The sequence below is a fragment of the Sylvia atricapilla genome, chromosome 2, assembly GCF_009819655.1.
Source record: "Sylvia atricapilla isolate bSylAtr1 chromosome 2, bSylAtr1.pri, whole genome shotgun sequence".
NCBI lineage: Eukaryota > Metazoa > Chordata > Aves > Passeriformes > Sylviidae > Sylvia > Sylvia atricapilla.
In genome coordinates, this window is record NC_089141.1 from 25,742,606 (window position 1) to 25,758,571 (window position 15,966).

Below are 15,966 nucleotides of genomic sequence, written 5' to 3' on the forward strand. Positions count from 1 at the left end.
AAAAACGTATTTCTAGCAGCTCCCACATCCAGTCAGCCAGTCTGGGCTTGAGCTTGAATCAAGACCATGAAGTGCCTGCTGCTTCTCGCCTTTATTGGGGTGGCTGGTGAGTATATTTTTTATTTCTATTTCTGACATTTAATAGGAAGCAGATTTTCTGAGCAAACCTGCAAGGTAGCCTGCTGTGGGAAAGCCAAGTCCAGTTTTGACTTGCAGAAGTCTGAAGGCAGGGCCCGGCAACTTCCTTCTTCTGTCTGTTCCTAATGCCTTGTGCCACAAGCTGGGGGATGAATGCCTTCATAGTGGTTCCTGACTCACCTATAGACATGTGGCCATAGCTTCAGAAAAAGACTGCCTTCTTCTGCAGGACTAAGGAGTGCACAGGGAATACTTCTGGCCCAGGAAGTCCTAAAGCAACTGAAAAATTTTGGACCCTGAGTAGGTGCTCAAAGAAAATATTACTGCACACTTGTTTTTACTTTTTCCCTCAGGCAACCCTTGACTGTTTCAGTAGACAGGATCCTGGGAAAGACGCACTCGTGATCCGATCCAACAAGAACATTTCTGTGTCCTTATGTTCCCTTGGGGAGTAGCCAGCAGGGCTTTAGTTGCAGATATGTGAGGTACCAGTGTAGCTCTGATCCCTTCTTTGAGGGTGCAGCAAATGGATGTGCCTTAGATCTGCCCAGCACTGCTGCCCTGAGTGTCCACAGAAGGGGAGCCTACAAGTGAGGGGCTGCAGACAGGCAGTCACAGGGCACATGACAGCCACATTACCTTTGGCCAGCTCTTGATACATGGAAATTCTTCTCTCCCAGTTGCCTTCCCCACCTTTGCTGAAGATGATGATGACAAGATTGTGGGAGGCTACACCTGTGCCGCGAACTCTGTGCCCTATCAGGTGTCCCTGAATTCTGGATATCACTTCTGTGGAGGTTCCCTCATCAGCAGCCAGTGGGTCGTGTCGGCTGCTCACTGCTACAAATCGTGAGTGGAAAAACTACATCGTTCTATAACCTACTTCTGTCTTCCAGTTCACTTCTAGCAGGAATTCTGAGCTACGAGACAGAAATATCTGAGTGCATCCATTCTGACCAGAGACAGCCAAGGGATGAGTGGATCATTCAGGAAGCTGGGCCGAGGCATCCTGAGGCGTTTTCCACTTTTGCAAATGTTTCTTTGAAAGCAAAACACTTTCTGAAATAACAATGGGGTACTCAAGCAATGAGTTCTGGGCCGTGATTTCTTATCAATTGCATGAATCTTGCTAAAGCATTGTCCCTAGAGAACAGGAAGAGGAACGAGGTCAGGCTAGAACAGTTTGCCTTGTCCCAGAACATTTGTGTAAAGTGCTGCTATGTATCCGACTGCTGTCATGTACTTACAAACCTGGAGAAATTCACCACCTGTACTGGGAGTGGTTAAGATCTCAGGGTGCATCGCCAGGGCTCCCTGGAGGACAAGAAGGATCTCCTGCCCCAGAAGGCTTCTGTGGCAGTGATGTTGGAGCAAGTGCACTCAGGGACAGGGAGGTTTCTCTCAACCTGCCAGGAGCAGTAAAGGACATGCTGTGCCTTCTCTTTTCCAGTCGCATCCAAGTGCAGCTGGGGAAACACAACCTGGCACTCACCGAATCCACACAGCAGTTTATCAACTCTGCTAAAGTCATCCGCCACTCTGGCTACAGCGCCTACACCCTGGACAATGACATCATGCTCATCAAGCTGGCCACCCCAGCCCAGCTCACCAAAGCTGTCCAAACCATTGCTCTGCCTACCAGCTGCGTGGCCGCCGGCACCACCTGCCTGATCTCCGGCTGGGGCAACACTCTCAGCAGTGGCAGTGAGTACTCTGGGGGAATGTACAGACCCCTGGGGGCCCAGGGCAGTCTCTAAGACCTCCCCATTAACCCCCAACAGGAAAGGCTAAAACACAGGGAAGTGCCGTGGGACAGGTCTTTTGAGCAATGGGTCAGTGTAGGGACTGCACACGGGGTTCAGCTAATGTCAACAGAGTTGTCAGTTCTCTGAGAATAACGGTGAGGTCTGGGACTGTGGATCTAGAATTCCTACCAGAGGTCTTGATTCCTTCAAACCAATGGCCAGAGATGTGCATGTCAAGTGGTTTCTATTCCACTGATGACATCTAAACCTCCAAGAGGAGAGGATGGTTTTCCTGAGGCTCAGGTTTCTTCCAGTGTATGTATCACAAGAGTGGCCCCATCTTGGCAATTGATGAAATTGCAGATACCAGAAGAGTTAAGGTGGCTGCAGTGTAGAATGGTGAACCCATGGGTAGAATTTGTTCCATCTCTACTGAAGGAACGCATTGTGTGGTTGCTGTTGAGAGGAAGCAGGATGGCTGCCAAAACAGGGTGTCCAGCATTCACTTTTCTGCTAAGATCATCTCCGAGCTCTGAAAAGGACTCAGCAATGCCATCAACCATCTCCCCCTGTTTCCTTGTAGGTAACTACCCAGACGAGCTGCATTGCCTGAAGGCTCCTGTCCTCTCTGCCTCCGACTGCTCTAATGCCTACCCTAGGCAAATTACCAATAACATGATGTGTGTAGGATTCCTGGAGGGAGGAAAAGATTCCTGCCAGGTAAATCATCTGCCTCTCCCTTCCCAGTCATTTCTCTCTTGCCTTTTCCCAGACGAAGACGCCTTCACACTACAGAGTCAGCTCTAGTCACTGCAGTGGTAAATCTGAGTTCTTGGATGACAGCAGAGGCTTCAGGCACACATATCCTGAATGTTTGCTGAGTACTGTGTCTGGCAAAACCAGGCAGCTGACTCATCCTTAGCTGTGGGTCCATTGGAGCTCCAGTCAGGCATGGTAGCACCAGGTGGAGAGTGTGAATCAGAAACAGCCTTTGTAGAACCTTTGTGCAGAGTAGGCCTGACAGGGCTTCCTCCAAAGCCAGTGATGTCGGGGAGCTCTGGCTCATTGCTTAGGCTGATGCCATTTGCTCAATATCCATACCCTTTGTGTGCGCAGGGAGATTCCGGCGGCCCCGTGGTCTGCAATGGACAGCTCCAGGGCATTGTTTCCTGGGGTATTGGATGTGCCCAGAGGGGCTACCCTGGAGTTTACACCAAGGTTTGCAACTACGTCTCCTGGATCCAGTCCACCATTGCTGCCAACTGAGATGCTCGTTTGGTGTGACCTGTATTTTCTCATCATCATTTCTGTTTTTGTGGGTCTGGACAAGCAAAAATTATGAAAAAGTAATAAAGACTTTCAGGCACCCTTACTTTGTGCACTGCTTCTCTGGGAATTTCCATAGCCTGTGATATAGAGCACAAAGGCAGTGAATTCCAGTAAGGAGAAGGTATTTAGTATTTATAGTACCTGCAGAACTGAAGGGATCTTGGAAAAATTTACACACCCATTCTTAAAAGCCTTCCAGTCCAATTATTTTCAGTTGTTTCAGAAGTCTTTAATTCATGGCAGTTCATCCAAGTTCCTCACTTTGAAAAGTACAATTCAGGTTTCTGCTCAGTCCTTGTGTAGTTCTCCAGCCCCTTCACAGTGGAGGATGCTGCTTGCTTCAACACATGAGGGCAGCCCAGACTCGCCTACTCTTCATTATCCTCTGTGCAAAGGACAGTGCAAGTGCCCAAATGAACTGTACTCCTGAAGCCAATCCTCCAAAAGCCCCTGTGCCTCAGCTCTTCACAGGACTTCACCTTCCTCTCCTGCCGCTCTCACTGCCGTGTCCATGAGAGCCCTCCCAAGCCTGAGTGCTTGGGCTGCTGTGCTGTCTGTGGGGGTCCTGCCTCCCTCTCACTGCTCTTGTTTGCTGTGCTCACAGCGCTGCACAGAGAGAAAGAGCCGTCCCACAGCTGGGTGGGACGTGGGGAGGCCAGGCAGGAACTGAGTCAGCCATGTGTGGGGAAGGCAGGGAAAGTGCATGGGAACATTCAAGGCACCTCTGTGTGATTTTATCCCTCATTCCTCCATCTCCCAAGGGCTTCAGAAGCAGAAGGGGAGCAGTCAGCATTCCTGTGCCTTGCACACCCTCAGCCTCGTGCAACCTCAGCCCAGTTCTGTCCTCAACACCCCATCCTTCCCTGCACACCCAGCCCTGCCCAGCCTGCCCCTTCCAGCTGCTGCATCTCTGCAGGGCTTCTGCTTTCCTGCCATGGTTTGTGTCATTCCCCAGGCTTCCCAGCCAGCCAATGCCTTCTGACATTGCTTGGCCAGCCCCACCCCGACATGTCCCACCCTCACCCACTGCTCCCTCTGCACAGATCTTTGGGCAGCTGCAAGAGGCAGGCTGCTGAGAGGGAAGGGGCTTTTTTCAGCCATGGTTCCTTGCTGTTTCTTTGTGGCCATGCTGGCTCCTCTGGGTAAGTGAACTCAACCCAGCCCTGAGCATCTCCATTGATCCTGCTGCTGCTGCTCTCCCAGCTTTGTAGCTAGTTCCTGGCCCTGCTGCATTCTGCAGAGCTTCCTGTGTTGAGGATGAGCAGTGAATGTGGTGGGCAGGAATCCCTGAATCTTCTGCAATGGCTGTGTCTTTGTCATTGTTTGTGCAGCCCATCGCTGGTTCTGGTTTTGGACACAAACTGCCCAGGAATGCACCTTGGCCATTGAAGAGGGACTGGAAATTCACTTGCTGATCTGAAGAGCTGTCCCATGCCTTGAACTGCTCCCTTGGCTGCCCTCTTTCTTCTCATCCCATTCCCTACCAACCCACAGTGCCTTGATCATATTTATTCCATTTTTTCCTTCTCCTCATTGTTTGTACTTTTCCTTTCCAGTTTTATCCCTGGAGCAGTCTCCAGACATGGTAGTAAAAGAAGGCCAGTCTGTGAATCTGGAATGTTCCAAGAAGAAATCTACCAACAGAGCTATGTACTGGTTCATGCGGCCTTCCCAGAAGAATTCCAGTATGACCCAGGTGGCTTATGCATATGAAGGTGCAAAAGCAACAATGGAGAAGGGTTTTGAGGACCATTTCAAGAGCAGCGACATAAAAGGAGACAGCATCACCCTCTCCATAGAACATGCCTTTCTCAATGACTCTGGCACATACTACTGTGCTGAGAGTGAACACAGTGGTGGAGCTGCAGAGGGAGCTGAACACAAACTTGTCCCTGCACATATACAGGAGCTGCTTTCCACCTCGTGGGTGCTGCATGAGGCTTCTCACCCATCAGCTCCTCTGCTTCTGAGCCTTGCCTTCCTGCCCTTGTCAGATACTGTCAGTTTCTTTGTCCATCTTTGTCTCCTTGCCACTCCAGGCCTCCCTCTGCATTTAACTCTTACTTGCACTACACTTTCTCCTGTCAGCCCTACTTTGTCTCCTCTCTGTCTTCCTTCCCTTCTCTGCCTTGCTCTTTCTGTTTTCAATCTGCAGTCCACTGACTGTCTCTTACTAAACTCTAATCAATGCTTCTCATGAGACCCCCTGTCAAACAGAACACATGCTTTTGTGTGCAGTTGCTGGTGCAGCTGTAGATAAAGGCAAGGCCAGGCAGGTGTTGAAGTAGCCAGTACCCTGTGGGAGCTGCCCACACACTCCTCTGTTATTACGACCTGTCTGTGGTTGTTCTGTGGCCAAAGAATAGGAGCAGCAGAGCACAAGCTGTGCTTACTCCAATAAAGTGTTATTTCCTTCATGCAGTGTGGTCTGTGGGGCTGGATCCACCTGCCTTCTACCCCTTTACCCACATAAAGTTTTTCTTTGTCACAACACTCTTTGATATTATTGCTGTTTATGGGCTGCGCAACGTTCCCCTGGGGCCTCTGGTCTTGTGGGCAGTCACTGGTGGATCAGGGTAAAGAATGCTGGACTGGCCTACACAGCAGCTCCTGCATTCCTTCACTATTAATTGACTCGAAGGCAGAGGAGAGGGTAGGACCCAAACATGTCTAAATTAGAAATGAAAATTAAGTCCCTATCTCAGTACAGGGAATTGGGTTTTAAGGGACTTCTTTAAGGGCAGGGTTCAGGGTGAGGATCCAATAAGAAGAGGGGAACAATTCAAGGATTACCATACTGAAACTAATAAGGGAACACAGGAGGAGGGGAGTGGTCAAAACTACTATTAAAGCATCGAAGATTCGGGGATTGATAGTAAAGAATCTGGGAGAAAAGGCAAGGCTAGGGAAGGATTGACAGCTAAGTAAGCAAATGCAATCCAATCAGTACTACCAGGACAGGGAAGGGGGTGGTAGAGTTTAGGATTCAATTATTAGCATAAAGAGACAACAAAATAACCCATTTAATAGAAAAACTTGACATATCCTGACATGTTTTCAGCAAACCTATTATAAAGATTACAGCTGATATTGGCAGGCAGAGCAGGTAACAGAAATTTCAAACAGGTTACAGTGTTTTGTTCATCAGCGACTCAGATGAAGGAATAGAGTCTCCTCATCAAGTTCACTGATAACATCAAGTTAGGAAGAGTTTCCAATAGCTCATAGTGCTGTGCAGCCCTTCAGAGGAACCTCAAGAGGTTGGAGAAATGGGCAGAGAGGAACCTTCTGAAATTTAGCCAAGGTAAATGCACCTGGGGAAAATAACTCCATATACCAGCACAGGCTGGGGGCTGACCTGCCGGGAAGCAGCTCTTCAGAGGAGGACCTGGGGGTCCCTGTGGACAACAATCTCCCCATGGAGCAGCAGTGTGTCCTGGTGGCCAGGAAGGCCAGGGGTGTCCTGGGGTGCATTAGGAAGAGCATAGCCAGCAGGGCAAGGGAGGTGAGGCTCCACTCAGCCCTGGGGAGGCAAATCTGGAGTGCAGTGTCCTGTTCTGGGCTCTTCAGTACAAGAGAGACATGGAGCACCTGGAGCAGGTCCTGTGGAGGAGAAAGGTGAGGAATGGAGGGAAGCATCTCTTTTGTGAGCAAAGGCTGTGGGAGCTGGGCCTGTTTGGCCTTGAGAAGAAACAACGCAGAGGGTATTTCATCAATGACTGTAAGTATCTGAAATGAATATGCGAAGAGGTAGATCCAGCTCTTCTCCACATTTCCAAGCCCTAAGACAAGAGACAATGGGCAGAAAATGATGCACAGGAACTTCCACCTGAATATGAGGCAAGAGCTTTGCCGTGTTGGTGACCATGCATTGGAACAGGTAGCTGGGAGAAGATCTGGAGGCTGGAGATATTCCAGAACCATCTGGTTAGAATCCTGTGCCATGTGTTCTGGGATGGTAGAGTGGTTTCATGTTCACCTCTTTCTTTCTGCCAAATTTAGTGTCATGATTTGAGTGTCTTTTCCGCCATGAGATAGGATTGCAAGAAAAAGGCAAAACAGGCGTCTTTAGTTTGGAAAGACAGATATCTGCCAGGGAAAGCTGGAGTTTCCCCTGGAATGGAGAATTAACACCTCCCCCCCTTTTGTTTTTCTAATTATAAATTTGTAGTTAGAGGTCTTTACTAGTATGTAGAACAAAGCAAACAAAACCAACAACTACAGCATTAATAACAAAACAGTGCCAAGAAGATTGAGGGCTTTGCATCACAGATGGGGTTCAGTTTGTTCCTTTTTAGTCTAAAGAATTTTTTCCCCATAAGTTACCAAAAGCACTAAATATTAAATACTTAAGAGTTCTTAAGCAAAATAAAAGAGTGGGGAAAGCTTGGAAGAAAAACCAACGCGAGTTTTAGAGCAAGTAAAGATCAGAGCTTGAGGCAGCTTGGCATTCTGTTTTTTTTTTGCGTAATAGAAGAGATAATGGCTGAGCTGCTGCTTGCTGCAGTGAACTCCACTGTTGCTAAAAAAGCCCAGTCCTGGACAATCTACCATCACGTGCTTGCCCTGGAATTCACCTTCCTCTCCTGCCGCTCTCACTGCCATGTCCATGAGAGCCCTCCCAAGCCTGAGTGCTTGGGCTGCTGTGCTGTCTGTGGGGGTCCTGCCTCCCTCTCACTGCTCTTGTTTGCTGTGCTCACAGCGCTGCACAGAGAGAAAGAGCCGTCCCACAGCTGGGTGGGACGTGGGGAGGCCAGGCAGGAACTGAGTCAGCCATGTGTGGGGAAGGCAGGGAAAATGCATGGGAATATTCAAGGCACCTCTGTGTGATTTTATCCCTCATTCCTCCATCTCCCAAGGGCTTCAGAAGCAGAAGGGGAGCAGCCAGCATTCCTGTGCCTTGCACACCCTCAGCCTCCCGTGCAACCTCAGCCCAGTTCTGTCCTCAACACCCCATCCTTCCCTGCACACCCAGCCCTGCCCAGCCTGCCCCTTCCAGCTGCTGCATCTCTGCAGGGCTTCTGCTTTCCTGCCATGGTTTGTGTCATTCCCCAGGCTTCCCAGCCAGCCAATGCCTTCTGACATTGCTGGGCCAGCCCCACCCCGACATGTCCCACCCTCACTCACTGCTCCCTCTGCACAGATCTTTGGGCAGCTGCAAGAGGCAGGCTGCTGAGAGGGAAGGGGCTTTTTTCAGCCATGGTTCCTTGCTGTTTCTTTGTGGCCATGCTGGCTCCTCTGGGTAAGTGAACTCAACCCAGCCCTGAGCATCTCCATTGATCCTGCTGCTGCTGCTCTCCCAGCTTTGTAGCCAGTTCCTGGCCCTGCTCCATTCTGCAGAGCTTCCTGTGTTGAGGATGAGCAGTGAATGTGGTGGGCAGGAATCCCTGAATCTTCTGCAATGGCTGTGTCTTTGTCATTGTTTGTGCAGCCCCTCGCTGGTTCCTGGTTTTGGACACAAACTGCCCAGGAATGCACCTTGGCCATTGAAGAGGGACTGGAAATTCACTTGCTGATCTGAAGAGCTGTCCCATGCCTTGAACTGCTCCTTTCGCTGCCCTCTTTCTTCTCATCCCATTCCCTACCAACCCACAGTGCCTAGTTCAAATTTTTCCCATTTTCCACTTCCCCTCACTGTGCGTTTTTTTCCTTTGTAGTATCAACCCTGGAGCAGTCTCCAGACATGGTAGTAAAAGAAGGCCAGTCTGTGAATCTGGAATGTTCAAAGAAGCAATCCTCAAACAGATATTTGTACTGGTTCATGCGGCCTTCCCAGAAGAATTCCAGTCTGACTCTAGTGGCTTCTGCATTTGAATTTGGTAACGCAGAAGTGGAGAAGGGTTTTGAGGACCATTTCAAGAGCAGCGACATAAAAGGAGACAGCATCACCCTCTCCATAGAACATGCCTTTCTCAATGACTCTGGCACATACTACTGTGCTGAGAGTGAACACAGTGGTGGAGCTGCAGAGGGAGCTGAACACAAACTTGTCCCTGCACATATACAGGAGCTGCTTTCCACCTCGTGGGTACTGCATGAGTCTTCTCGCCCATTAGCTCCTCTGCTTCTGAGCCTTGCCTTCCTCCCCTTGTCAGATACTGTCAGTTTCTTTGTCCATCTTTGTCTCCTTGCCACTCCAGGCCTCCCTCTGCATTTTACTCTTACTTGCTCTACACTTACTTCTATCAGCCCTACTTTGTCTCCTCTCTGTCTCCCTTCCCTCCCTCACCTTGCTCTTTCTGTTTTCAGTCTGCACTCCACTGACTGTCTCTTTCTTGAGTCTAGTCAATGCTTCTCAGGATTCCCCCTGTCAAACAGAACAAGTGCTTGTGTGGGTAGTTGTTGGTGCAGCTGTAGATAAAGGCAAGGCCAGGCAGGTGTTGAAGTAGCCAGTACCCTGTGAGAGCTGCCCACACACTCCTCTGTTATAACGACCTGTCTGTGGTTGTTCTGTGGCCAAAGAATAGGAGCAGCAGAGCACACGGCTGTGCTTACTCAAATAAAGTATTATTTCCTTCATGCAGTGTGGTCTGTGGGGCTGGATCCACCTGCCTTCCACCCCTTGGCCCACATATAGTTTATCTTCAGCAAACATGTGATGAAGATTACAGGTGATTTTAGCATGCTTAGCAGATAACAGAAATTTCCATCAGGTTACAGTGTTCATCAGTGACTCAGTTTAAGGGGTAGACAGTCTCCTCATCAAGTTCATTGATTACATAGTTAGGGAGAGTTTCCAATAGCTCAGAGTGCTGTGCAGCCCTTCAGAGGAACCTCAAGAGGTTGGAGAAATGGGCAGAGAGGAACCGTCTGAAATTCAGTCAAGGCAAATGCAGCTAGGGAGGAATATCCCCATATACTAGCACAGGCTGGGGACTGACCTGCTGGGAAGCAGCTCTTCAGAGAAGGGCCTGGGAATCCCCATGGACAAGAAGCTCCCCATGGAGCAGCAGTGTGTCCTGGTGGCCAGGAAGGCCAGGGGTGTCTTGGGGTGCATTAGGAAGGGGATTGCCAGGATGGTGTGGGAGATGATCCAGCCGCTCCGCTCAGCCCTGGTGAGTCACATCTTGTGTGCTGTGTGCAGTTCTGGGCTTCTTAGTACAAAAGAGACAGGGACAACCTGGGGAATGTTCAGGAGAGGAGAAGAAAGATGATGAATAGAGTGAAGCGCCAACAACAAAGGCTGAGGGGTCTCAGCCTGCTTGGCCTTGAGAAGGAAATACACAGTGGGCACTGACAGAGGACAGAGGACTGACACTCAAAATGGTGACAAACATCAGCAATTTATTATTCTCCAGTACAACCTTTTTTGCCCTGTTTGTCCTAACCTCGGATTAGGTTTTCTGCTCACCCAAGTTTCAGGTGGCGGTTGGAAAGAGACTTTTGCTCTCTGAAGACTCTGGTCCAGACACGAGAATGAAACACAGTCTTAAAGGTCTTGTTTCTCAATGCTTCTTGTGTTGTTTATTAATTCTCATCTTACAATATTCTCTGTGCCTGACTGAGGTGTTCTGCTGCTTGGAGACAGCATGACTCTCCCCTCGATGGGAGGTTGTTACCTTCTTATACAGATAATTACATGTGTATATTATTTACAGTTATGTGCCAATACCGATCACCTATACTAAACAGGTCATCTCTACTTTGACCCAGTCCCCTCAAATTACTTTGTGCCACCGTCACATCAGAAGATGGAGGCCAGGGGAGAAGAAGAAGAAGACCCCAGGGCACTGCCCTAAATCCTCCATCTTGTCCCCCCATGCACCTATATTGGGTTTTTAACCCAAAACTACAGAATTTTCCACCCAGTGATACACTACACTACTGTCTTCACACTTTTGTGGTTTGTAATTCTTCCCTCACTGTTGGAAGCTTTTTTCCATGGACTGAAGTCAAAGGCTGTGTCTCCCTGAGTTCTGTGCCAGTCAACCACCGTGGAAAGACCCCAGACGCTCCTGGCCAGGATTGAAACCCTCTTGTACAGACCTCAACCGTTCTTAATTGGGTCCCAGTCCTCTCTGCTGAGGTCTGTGATCTTCCTTTGGATGCCCTGGACTGCAACACCTCTGCCTTGGGCAGGTGAACATGGCTGTGTGCAGGGAAGAAGACATGACTTTCTCCAGCTTTGTCCATTTGTGTCCTGGTGGTCTTTTGCACAGTGCTGCATCAAAAAGAGACAAGGAGAGTACCTGCTCTTCCCTGGCGTGGAGAAGGTCAATCTGTAGCAGCACATCCTGTGGGGCACAAACTTCTCCTCAGCAATCTCTCCAAGGCGCAGTCCCTGCAGGGGCAGTCCCAGTGCAGAGGCAAAGGCAGCCTGTTCTCTCCTGCAGATCCTCCTTTGGAGTCAGAGAAGAGCAGTTACAGAACTATTCTCTGTCGTGCTCCAAGAGACACCAGGTTGGCATGTCAGCAGCTTCTCCCACACCTGGACAACAGGTCAGGCCTGACTGGGAGAAGCAGAGATTGCACCTTGCCGTTTGCAGGGTTGGGAGTCTGTTATTTGTACATTTTTCCAATGCCTGCTAATGCCCACATTTTTAGATCTTCAAATTTTCCACTGTGTACTTGTGTTCTGGAGAAAACCTTGGACTAGAGATAAGACCATTACCAAAAACGTATTTCTAGCAGCTCCCACATCCAGTCAGCCAGTCTGGGCTTGAGCTTGAATCAAGACCATGAAGTGCCTGCTGCTTCTCGCCTTTATTGGGGTGGCTGGTGAGTATATTTTTTATTTCTATTTCTGACATTTAATAGGAAGCAGATTTTCTGAGCAAACCTGCAAGGTAGCCTGCTGTGGGAAAGCCAAGTCCAGTTTTGACTTGCAGAAGTCTGAAGGCAGGGCCCGGCAACTTCCTTCTTCTGTCTGTTCCTAATGCCTTGTGCCACAAGCTGGGGGATGAATGCCTTCATAGTGGTTCCTGACTCACCTATAGACATGTGGCCATAGCTTCAGAAAAAGACTGCCTTCTTCTGCAGGACTAAGGAGTGCACAGGGAATACTTCTGGCCCAGGAAGTCCTAAGCAACTGAAAAATTTTGGACCCTGTGTAGGTGCTCAAAGAAAATATTACTGCACACTTGTTTTTACTTTTTCCCTCAGGCAACCCTTGACTGTTTCAGTAGACAGGATCCTGGGAAAGACGCACCTCGTGATCCGATCCAACAAGAACATTTCTGTGTCCTTATGTTCCCTCGGGGAGTAGCCAGCAGGGCTTTAGTTGCAGATATGTGAGGTACCAGTGTAGGTCTGATCCCTTCTTTGAGGGTGCAGCAAATGGATGTGCCTTAGATCTGCCCAGCACTGCTGCCCTGAGTGTCCACAGAAGGGGAGCCTACAAGTGAGGGGCTGCAGACAGGCAGTCACAGGGCACATGACAGCCACATTACCTTTGGCCAGCTCTTGACACATGGAAATTCTTCTCTCCCAGTTGCCTTCCCCACCTTTGCTGAAGATGATGATGACAAGATTGTGGGAGGCTACACCTGTGCCGCGAACTCTGTGCCCTATCAGGTGTCCCTGAATTCTGGATATCACTTCTGTGGAGGTTCCCTCATCAGCAGCCAGTGGGTCGTGTCGGCTGCTCACTGCTACAAATCGTGAGTGGAAAAACTACATCATTCTATAACCTACTTCTGTCTTCCAGTTCACTTCTAGCAGGAATTCTGAGCTACGAGACAGAAATATCTGAGTGCATCCATTCTGACCAGAGACAGCCAAGGGATGAGTGGATCATTCAGGAAGCTGGGCCGAGGCATCCTGAGGCGTTTTCCACTTTTGCAAATGTTTCTTTGAAGCAAAACACTTTCTGAATAACAATGGGGTACTCAAGCAATGAGTTCTGGGCCGTGATTTCTTATCAATTGCATGAATCTTGCTAAAGCATTGTCCCTAGAGAACAGGAAGAGGAACGAGGTCAGGCTAGAACAGTTTGCCTTGTCCCAGAACATTTGTGTAAAGTGCTGCTATGTATCCGACTGCCGTCATGTACTTACAAACCTGGAGAAATTCACCACCTGTACTGGGAGTGGTTAAGATCTCAGGGTGCATCGCCAGGGCTCCCTGGAGGACAAGAAGGATCTCCTGCCCCAGAAGGCTTCTGTGGCAGTGATGTTGGAGCAAGTGCACTCAGGGACAGGGAGGTTTCTCTCAACCTGCCAGGAGCAGTAAAGGACATGCTGTGTCTTCTCTTTTCCAGTCGCATCCAAGTGCAGCTGGGGAAACACAACCTGGCACTCACCGAATCCACACAGCAGTTTATCAACTCTGCTAAAGTCATCCGCCACTCTGGCTACAGCGCCTACACCCTGGACAATGACATCATGCTCATCAAGCTGGCCACCCCAGCCCAGCTCACCAAAAGCTGTCCAAACCATTGCTCTGCCTACCAGCTGCGTGGCCGCCGGCACCACCTGCCTGATCTCCGGCTGGGGCAACACTCTCAGCAGTGGCAGTGAGTACTCTGGGGGAATGTACAGACCCCCTGGGGGCCCAGGGCAGTCTCTAAGACCCTCCCCATAACCCCCAACAGGAAAGGCTAAAACACAGGGAAGTGCCGTGGGACAGGTCTTTTGAGCAATGGGTCAGTGTAGGGACTGCACACGGGGTTCAGCTAATGTCAACAGAGTTGTCAGTTCTCTGAGAATAACGGTGAGGTCTGGGACTGTGGATCTAGAATTCCTACCAGAGGTCTTGATTCCTTCAAACCAATGGCCAGAGATGTGCATGTCAAGTGGTTTCTATTCCACTGATGACATCTAAACCTCCAAGAGGAGAGGATGGTTTTCCTGAGACTCAGGTTTCTTCCAGTGTATGTATCACAAGAGTGGCCCATCTTGGTAATTGATGAAATTGCAGATACAGAAGAGTTAGGTGGCTGCAGTGTAGAATGGTGAACCCATGGGTAGAATTTGTTCCATCTCTACTGAAGGAACGCATTGTGTGGTTGCTGTTGAGAGGAAGCAGGATGGCTGCCAAAACAGGGTGTCCAGCATTCACTTTTCTGCTAAGATCCATCTCCGAGCTCTGAAAAGGACTCAGCAATGCCATCAACCATCTCCCCCTGTTTCCTTGTAGGTAACTACCCAGACGAGCTGCATTGCCTGAAGGCTCCTGTCCTCTCTGCCTCCGACTGCTCTAATGCCTACCCTAAGCAAATTACCAATAACATGATGTGTGTAGGATTCCTGGAGGGAGGAAAAGATTCCTGCCAGGTAAATCATCTGCCTCTCCCTTCCCAGTCATTTCTCTCTTGCCTTTTCCCAGACACAGATGCCTTCACACTACAGAGTCAGCTCTAGTCACTGCAGTGGTAAATCTGAGTTCTTGGATGACAGCAGAGGCTTCAGGCACACATATCCTGAATGTTTGCTGAGTACTGGTCTGGCAAAACCAGGCAGCTGACTCATCCTTAGCTGTGGTCCATTGGAGCTCCAGTCAGGCATGGTAGCACCAGGTGGAGAGTGTGAATCAGAAACAGCCTTCGTAGAACCTTTGTGCAGAGTAGGCCTGACAGGGCTTCCTCCAAAGCCAGTGATGTCGGGGAGCTCTGGCTCATTGCTCAGGCTGATGCCATTTGCTCAATATCCATACCCTTTGTGTGCGCAGGGAGATTCCGGCGGCCCCGTGGTCTGCAATGGACAACTCCAGGGCATTGTTTCCTGGGGTATTGGATGTGCCCAGAGGGGCTACCCCGGAGTTTACACCAAGGTTTGCAACTACGTCTCCTGGATCCAGTCCACCATTGCTGCCAACTGAGATGCTCGTTTGGTGTGACCTGTATTTTCTCATCATCTTTTCTGTTTTTGTGGGTCTGGACAAGCAAAAATTATGAAAAAGTAATAAAGACTTTCAGGCACCCTTACTTTGTGCACTGTTTCTCTGGGAATTTCCATAGCCTGTGATATAGAGCACAAAGGCAGTGAATTCCAGTAAGGAGAAGGTATTTAGTATTTATAGTACCTGCAGAACTGAAGGGATCTTGGAAAAATTTACACACCCATTCTTAAAAGCCTTCCAGTCCATTATTTTCAGTTGTTTCAGAAGTCTTTAATTCATGGCAGTTCATCCAAGTTCCTCACTTTGAAAAGAACAATTCAGGTTTCTGCTCAGTCCTTGTGTAGTTCTCCAGCCCCTTCACAGTGGAGGATGCTGCTTGCTTCAACACATGAGGGCAGCCCAGACTCGCCTACTCTTCATTATCCTCTGTGCAAAGGACAGTGCAAGTGCCCAAATGAACTGTACTCCTGAAGCCAATCCTCCAAAAGCCCCTGTGCCTCAGCTCTTCACAGGACTTCACCTTCCTCTCCTGCCGCTCTCACTGCCATGTCCATGAGAGCCCTCCCAAGCCTGAGTGCTTGGGCTGCTGTGCTGTCTGTGGGGGTCCTGCCTCCCTCTCACTGCTCTTGTTTGCTGTGCTCACAGCGCTGCACAGAGAGAAAGAGCCGTCCCACAGCTGGGTGGGACGTGGGGAGCCCAGGCAGGAACTGAGACAGCCATGGGTGGGGAAGGCAGGGAAAGTGCATGGGAACATTCAAGGCACCTCTGTGTGATTTTATCCCTCATTCCTCCATCTCCCAAGGCTTCAGAAGCAGAAGGGGAGCAGCCAGCATTCCTGTGCCTTGCACACCCTCAGCCTCCCGTGCAACTCAGCCCAGTTCTGTCCTCAACACCCATCCTTCCCTGCACACCCAGCCCTGCCCAGCCTGCCCCTTCCAGCTGCTGCTCTCTGCAGGGCTTCTGCTTTCCTCCATGG

General features: G+C 49.7%; 1 protein-coding gene and 1 pseudogene across 1 annotated transcript; both read left to right on the forward strand.

Moving 5' to 3' along the window:
* On the forward strand, positions 1–3,255 carry LOC136375508 (trypsin-like). The gene is made up of 5 exons (XM_066341051.1): positions 1–106; positions 819–987; positions 1,589–1,842; positions 2,467–2,603; positions 3,000–3,255. Exons 1-5 carry the CDS (start codon positions 67–69, stop codon positions 3,147–3,149), a joined length of 750 nt encoding a protein of 249 aa, XP_066197148.1. The 5' UTR covers positions 1–66; the 3' UTR covers positions 3,150–3,255.
* An 8,569-nt stretch (positions 3,256–11,824) lies between these two features.
* Positions 11,825–15,075, forward strand: LOC136375509 (trypsin-like; annotated as a pseudogene).
* Positions 15,076–15,966: the final 891 nt, after the last annotated feature.

Coding starts and splice junctions, on each gene's coding strand:
- LOC136375508 (XM_066341051.1), top strand. CDS start 67: ATGAAGTGCCTGCTGCTTCTCGCCTTTATTGGGGTGGCTG. Junction 988..1,588: donor GCTGCTCACTGCTACAAATC/GTGAGTGGAAAA, acceptor TCTCTTTTCCAG/TCGCATCCAAGTGCAGCTGG. Junction 2,604..2,999: donor GAGGAAAAGATTCCTGCCAG/GTAAATCATCTG, acceptor TTGTGTGCGCAG/GGAGATTCCGGCGGCCCCGT.